General features: G+C 38.9%; 1 protein-coding gene across 1 annotated transcript in view; it reads left to right on the forward strand.

Moving 5' to 3' along the window:
- LOC105546400 (chromosome unknown open reading frame, human C14orf37) overlaps nucleotides 1–5,995 on the forward strand; it is a 339,900-nt gene extending 333,905 nt beyond the window's left edge. Inside the window, exons 8-9 of the mRNA XM_011989586.1 lie at nucleotides 4,315–4,449; nucleotides 4,693–5,995. Coding sequence (XP_011844976.1) covers nucleotides 4,315–4,449; nucleotides 4,693–4,761 — 204 coding nt within the window. The 3' untranslated portion in view covers nucleotides 4,762–5,995. The remainder of the gene's footprint in view (nucleotides 1–4,314; nucleotides 4,450–4,692) is intronic.
- Nucleotides 5,996–7,869: the final 1,874 nt, after the last annotated feature.

Here is a 7,869-nt window from a genome sequence, read left to right on the forward strand (position 1 = left end):
GTGATCTTGGCTCACTGCAACTTCCACCTCCCAGGTTCAAGTGATTCTCATGCCTCAGCCTCCTGAGTAGCTGGGATTACAGACATGTACCACTATGCTCAGTTAATTTTTGTATTTTTAGTAGAGACAAGGTTTCACCATGTTGGCCAGGTTGGTTTTGAACTCCTGGCCTTATCTGACCTGCTCACCTCAGCCTCCCAAAGTGCTGGGATTACAGGCATGAGCTACTGTGCCTGGCCCCTATTGTCTCCTGTTTTTAAGTTTGAGATAGTCACAGGTTAGTGGGGAGTGACGCAGTGACAGGGGCCCAAGCTTCTTCTATTTGATACTCCACCATTTGTGACCTTCATCCCCACGGTCACCTCATGATCCTGGATGGCACTTCTGACTTAGCTATGTGCATATTCTAGCCAGAGGAAGGAGGAAAAAGGGGGAGGCTGATGATACCCCTTTCTTTTTAAAAGGGAGAATAAAAGCACTCTGTCATTCTTAAAGGGGAAGAATAAGGGCTCTGCTCCCCTTTTATAGAACATATCTTGAAATTTTCTTATGCCACTGACATATCATCTTCTTGGTGAAACTTACCACATGGTTGTACCCAGCTTCCCAGTAGGCAAGAAGTCATCTTTATTTTGTGCCCACTCCCAAATTGGAGGCTCTTTTACTATAGAAGAAGAAAAGAATGGATATTGAAGGACAGTTCCTGTATTAATTCCATCATTAATTGTCCTCTTGGCTAAGTGTTCAAGTCGGTGATCCTTGTTAGGCAAGTTTTAACTTGGCTACTCATTAGTGTATCTTTTCAGCATCTAAATTGCTTTTCAAAACTGAAGATGCGTAACAATTTTAATTGTGTAATAAAGACCAGGCCTGTTTTTACATCAATAAAACCAATATATTTCTTCTAGCTTAAGGAAACCATCCAGAAAATGAATGGCCCAGACTATACTTTATAGCAGCAATTCTCAATGTATGGTCTGGACCAGCAGCATCAGCATCACCTGGAACTTGTTGGATATGCAAATTCTCAGACTCCACCGTAGACCTACCTCCCAGGAACTCTGGGAATGGGGCCCAACAGTCTGCATTTTAGCAAGTCTTGCAGGTGATCCTGATGCACGCCGGAGTTTGAGAACAACCATTGCACAGAAATCGTAAGGATGCTGTCTCAGTTCTGCAGACTTTAGGCAGTACAGCATATCATTTGGTTTCCTATGGCTTTCTTGATGACAGAGGTTCTGAACAAATATGTCATCCTAAGAAGGAAGGATACCTTTCTCGTTGACTTCAAACAAACAAAACTTCAAAGCCTAACAAAAACAAGTATATTTAGCAATATTTTGACTTATAATTTACTTTAAAATTTAAAACTTTATTTGGAAATAATTTAAAATTTACAGATGAGATACAAGAGTAAGAATGGTACAAAGAACATTCCTACACCTTTACCTGGATGCGCCCGTTGTTCGCATTTTACCCCATGTGCTTTATCATTTGCTGCCACGTTCTCCTCTTTTTTCCTGAACTATTTGAGGATGAGTTGCATGTGTTGTGGCCTGTTTACCCTTATATACTTCAGTGTATATTTCCTAAGAATGAGGGTATATTTTAAGCAGATCTTTGTGCAGTTATTAGTTGGAGTATATTCAATATCGATATAATACTTTTATGGAATCTAGCATTCATATTTCAGTTTTTTCAACAAACCCAAAATATCTTTTATAAGAGCATTTTTTTCTCCTCTCTTAAAGAATCCACTCTAGGATTATGTAACACATTTAGTTGTCATGTTTCTGTAATTTCCTTTAATCTGTAACATTTTTATAGCCATCGTTTATCTTTTATGACATGAACATTGTTAAAGAATATAGTCTTTTTAAAAAACAGAATATACTTTCAGTTTGTTGGATGTTTCCTCATGATTCGATTCAGGTTATGCATTCTGGGTTGGAATAATACATTGGTGCAATTGTGTCTTTCTCAGGGTGTCCTCGGGGCATGTGTATATGCAATTATTTGGAACAGAGAAAAAGTATTAGGCAGAATTTATAACTTAAAACTGTGTGCATGTTGTCTTATTTCTTTTCATTGCTGAAGAAATCAAGCCATGAGCAATTCTAACAGAAGAGCTTATTTTCCCTTAGTCAGTTTAGAAAGAAGAATAAATTACATCTTAAGATGGTACGTTGCTTTGCTCCCATCTTGTAATTTACTTGTAATTTCAAAGCAAGGCAGATGCCCCCCAAAAAGAAAAAAAAATCGAGGAGACAAAAAAGAGAGATGTAACTGAATTTTTGTGAAATCTACATAATTGAGAGCTCTAGCCAAATTTAACCATTCCACACTGAAAGTATACTTTAAAACATCATGTTGTACATGATGAGTATGTACAGTTTTGTATGTCAATTTACAAATATATATGTCAATTTGAAAATATAAAGCTCCATAAGTAAAAGGCTTAAGTGTGTCAATGAGAAATGCGGAAATGGTGACATATTTGAGAATACCGATGTTGTTGGCGTGGGATTAAGTTACAGAGTATAGGGAGACCTCCACAGAGGCTGATCACGTTGACCTTCCAAAAGTTCAAATGTTACTGTGCATGAAAAGCCTAATCATCTGGGCTTAAAGGTTATCATGTTTCAACATGTATGTGTTTCCGTAAACTGGGAATGGTAATTAAAAATAATTCACAGTTCTTGTGTGAGCACCAATGCTTTGCTGTTGTTCAGTATTTTCCCACATGGAAAATTACAGAGTTTTTATAAGCCTTAAGTAGATTTGGAAGAACTTTAGAAAAAGTTTGGGCTTCTACAAAGCATATTAATTTATTGAAAAATGACTAGGCTTTGTTTCTTGGGGAAAAATACTTAGTATGCTGAGGAACAGTGGTATTGTTCTCAAATTAATGGAAAAATTTCCATATTTTGCCCTAAGTTAAGACTCTGGGAGGCAGAAACAGTGAGGGAGCTGGCTGAATACAAGAGGAAGGTGCTGCCGTTTCAGAAGGTCTGATGTATTCCTTGGATGTCCTGCTAGAAATGTTGGGAAAACATCACAGCCTACATACTTCAGCACTTTCAGGAAAATTTTTATTCTCTGTCCTGCTCTGTTTTCGGCTCACTTTGAAAAATACTAAAAACAGTTTGTGCTGTATTAGAAATTTAAAAGATAGTCATATAAATGAATAGACTTATGAACAATTTTAATTGTTTATGTATTTTATATGGGTAGGCTTCTAGGAGGGGCTTCTTGGGAGGTAAACCATTACCTGTGTTCCCCCATGAAAGGGCTGTAGGTTAGTACATACCCTGTTAGCCCATAGGAGTCTTATTGACCAAGGTGTAGGGATCACTCTGAGTACAATGGCCTTGCCCTAAGCTTGGGTAGGTCCTGAGGTACTTACTCAAGTCCAGGGATCATCCTGCTCTCTGAGGACCAAAGTATCCATAGTGACACCTTGGAGACACTGGAGACATAGATGAATTTGACACTTCCAGGACCTTTTGGAGGTATTGTGTTGTTGGTAGTGATCTTTGTGTCCTTCTCTGCCACTTCCTTTTTTTGGGGATGGGACATTCAGAATTCCCTCCCACCCTCCAACTTTGTCTTGTCTATTGGGAAGGAGATTCCATTCACAGAAATCACTCCATCCATTTTGTGTGCACACTCTCTCCTTGTCCTTCTCTTTTCTGCCTTTGCTCCAACATCTAACATTCCTCCCCTTGCCTTTGCAGGCCCTTTTCTTCCTTGTTTTCAGAAGCCCTCCCCTTTTACTCGCAAGCATTTTCATCTTTCTTCTCTTACTGTAATGCAGCTAAGACAGACAGAGAGAGGGAGAAGAGAGGACCACTACTGTCAAGGCCCTCTTTTTACCCCCCAGCAAATACAGTATTTCAGAGGACACTTTGACCTCCTTTAAGCCTGACTCTGGCTGATATTTCCAATTTATAGCATTTTAGTAGTCCTGGCATTCTCAGAGGCTTACTTCATCCATCTTTAATACAAATTATATTTCTGTCATCAGAACCTGATGTTGACAAATGTGCATAAGCTAGTGGCTGGAAGTGCCACTAGGTCTGGTTGATTTATTTCTATGCTTCTATGTATTTGAAATATCCCCAAAATAGGCCTACCTCTCTCTCTGTTGCCTTCTCCCTAAAAAGTTACTGTATTTTAGGTTTAGTTTTATCTTATAACAAAGCAGACGGGATAATTCAAAGTGTCTAAAAGCCTGCTGCCATCCAGCAGAAATGAGAAACCCAGGGCAGTGCTCTGTTTAGCATCCTAATGTGTGTTTCCTTTTCTCTGCAGGCTGGTTACATGTCTGGGATGCTGGTGCCTGTAGGGGTTGGGATAGCTGGAGCCTTGTTCATCTTGGGAGCCCTCTACAGCATTAAGGTTATGAATCGCCGAAGGAGAAATGGTTTCAAAAGGCATAAAAGAAAGGTATGGAACCAACAATAGCAAAACCTAATCAGTTTCAGAACATTCTTTGCTTATCTAATTTACTTAATAAAGCACACGGAGTTTAATGATGCTCGAGCGGTATTGACGTGCCCAGTGGTCTGGATGAGCTGCTGTAGCTCCTGCCTCGGCTGCATTTGTTAGCGCGTCTTTTAAAGGGGGCCTGTTTCTCAGCTTTGCTCTGCGGCAGGAAGCGTTTAATGCTTTTCTGTTTTCTTTCTCTAGCAGAGAGAATTCAACAGCATGCAAGATCGAGTAATGCTCTTAGCCGACAGCTCTGAAGATGAATTTTGAATTGGACTGGGTTTTAATTGGGATATTCAACGATGCTACTATTCTAATTTTTATTTTGGAGGAGAAAAAAAAAAGAACAACCTGCCACATTGCTGCTATCAGGCCGTTAGTCCTAGTGTCTGCTGGGTGCTGCGTAGTAGATTTTTCTTGTACTGAGCAGAAACGGCATGCTGTATACTAAATGTATCATGCAGTATTTGGTTTTATTCTGTAGTGAATTTTCCACAACTGTGGGCTACAACTCATAAATATGCAGCATATATGTTTTTCAGTAGGAGTTGCTACATTAGGCAGAGTAAATATTTTGTATTTTTCCACAGTGTCTTTTCCTTGGTTTGAATTACCTGCATTGAGAATAATGATTGTTGCCACCAAGGCATGCTTGACTTTGAGATATAAATCTTAACAAAGAGTAACTTCTCATCATTATACTTTACCTACGTGAAACGATGGGCTTGTGGGCCATGGTACATACTGCATTTGCATCAAACTAGCAGCAACTCAGAATGAAATCATTTTCCTTAAGAAGTTCTCTCAGCATATTAGGATTATATGTAGATTTGTACGTGTTTTGCATTATGTGCTTCAGTCTCCTAGTTTTATTATTTCTCACCTTCTGTTTTATTCTTATTCTTGGCGAGGAAAAATGCACTAGAAATAATACATTAAATTGACTCTTAGTCTTAATGTATGCTTGCAGTCTTAAATAGTGTGACTGAGTCCAGCAGAGTCATACATGTTTATGATTAAGCGGTATTCTTTTTGTGGTACTATTTGATTTTGCCAAGAAGAAATGAGGGAGAAATCAAGAATGAGATGAGGGTAGGTAAGCTCTCAGAGCATTTCTCTCTGCCATTTGGTTCTATGCTTCTGTGGCTACTAATGTGACTAATTCAGAGTGTTGTATTTCCACATCTGTGGTCTTCACCATGGAAAAAGTGGGCTACCATTGGTCCTTATTTGGCTTTATTAGAAAAATAGATATTCTATCATTTGTCTGCCCAGTGACCAGAGTCCTGGTGCACAACAGAGCTCATGGGAAACCAGCCTCTCTCAGGGCACCCCGCTATGAGGATGTTAAACTATGTTCGATCATTTCTCATGCCCTATACAAAATAGGATACTGCAATGCGCTATTTGAATCTAGGAATTGAGGACTTGTAGTTAGTTGAGTTTTGGGGTAAAGACTTGGCTCATATGGAAGAATAAAGGTTATTTATTAATAGTGCTGTCACTGTGGAGAACTTGGGGTTTATTAGAACTTGTCTACTATGTTCAAGAAAAATTGCACAGTTATTCCTCATAGCTACTATGTGAGGTAGGACATATGTTTTTATTCTCCCATTTGACTGAAGATGGAACAGAAGCAGAGAAGTGAAATGATTTTCCAAAGTTGTACCTAAAGCGAATCAGCGTGAGAACCCACTTGGACCCAGAGCCACGCACCCTTATCTTCAATTCAGTACCCTTTTCATGGACTTTGGAGGAAGCAGTGATATTTCAGAGTCCTTCTTTAAAACAAAGGTTCTAAGGAAATAGCTGCTTGGTCAAGGAACATTTGATGTGAGTTTCCATCTTTGTTAAATGAATGATGCCTTTCTAATTTCTCTCTTACTCATACAAGTTCTTTCCTTCCCTATCTCAGTTATTTCCTTTACAGTCATAAATTGAAGTATCACTTCTATGGAATTAATAGAGAAACCTTCCTAGAATCCGTTTTTGAAAAATGGCTGGCTTGCAAGAACGTTTTCATCAAATAATTTTAACTCTTTTTGTCAAGAGATGTAAGCAAATGTGTGAAATTGATCAAGAGAAGTGAAAAGCTCTGTACAGTCCAATAGAAGTTAGCAATTGGCAAATTCGCTCAAGGTCAGATTTTAAAAACAGAATTCAGAACCATGGCACTCAGAAGTGATTTATAATTTCATGAGTAGAGACGTCCTGATATTGCATAAGGGATGTTTTCCTTTTCTTAAGAGCATCCCTTTGCTATAAGTATTTCTAAGGTTGGGAGTAAGTGAGCGTGGTGTGGCATTACTGTCTTTGTATTATTCACAGACTATTTGTTGAGAATACATAATAGGCCACTTAACTGAGTAGCACATGGGTGATGCTAATGGCCATTATTGCCTTGGGCTACTCAATCTATAGTCTTAACTAAACCATGGCTAATAGGTTTACTTTTCAAATTGCAGTATAATAAATTCCCAAATAACAGACCCATATTTTCATTTCTCAGAGGTCTGTGAGGATGACATGTATGTGAATTTTGGCTTAACACAATATCTCTGTGATCCTTTTTGGGAAACATGATTTCTTAAAGGAAAAGCATATACTTAGAGTACATTTCTGTACAAACCCATTTAAACATCTGGATTGAGTGGATGGCGGTGGATGGTACAAATGACATGTTTATTTTGGCCGTTTTCCTTGCTGCTGGTGGCTATGGAATAATGATTTTCAGTGTTTGGCTTAGATTATTAAGAGGATCAGAAAAGGTTATCATATTTTAAACAAAACCTGGGATTAGGGGTGCTGCTACCAGATGGAAGTGCTGGCCAGTGATTATACAGTGGTCCAGATGAAAAGTAGTAAATCAGGCACTTGTAGGTTTACCCAAAATAAGTGATAAGTATGCTTATATTTGCAAATTAAAATAGAAAGTCAACTTTTTATTCTAACAACTAGGCTTAAAACATTTAACAGTGAAATAAATAAAGCTGTCTGGAAAGGAGAGCCAATTCCTGCAGCTTCAGTTGTGAACACCGTCCCTACTGGACTGAGTTTACCCAGCCAGAACTGCCGGTGTCCCACTGCAGGGGCAGGGACTAGGTCTTCTTCTCGGAGGGAGAGGCAGTGTTTCCAGAATTTGTAGGCTCATAAGAATCACCGGTATGTGAAACATACCGATCTGAAGGCCTTACCCCATACCTGATGAGTTAGAATCTCCAGGAAAGGAGCTTGGGGTATTTGTGCCCCAGCAAGCTTGAGAACACAGCTAGGAGGGATCTATCTAGAGAACAATTTCTTTATGATAGAGACAAGGTCATTTAAAGTCACAATGAGATACCACCTCACACCTATTGGGATGGCTATTATTCAATAAAA

The sequence above is a fragment of the Mandrillus leucophaeus genome, unplaced genomic scaffold (genome assembly GCF_000951045.1).
Source record: "Mandrillus leucophaeus isolate KB7577 unplaced genomic scaffold, Mleu.le_1.0 Scaffold359, whole genome shotgun sequence".
NCBI lineage: Eukaryota > Metazoa > Chordata > Mammalia > Primates > Cercopithecidae > Mandrillus > Mandrillus leucophaeus.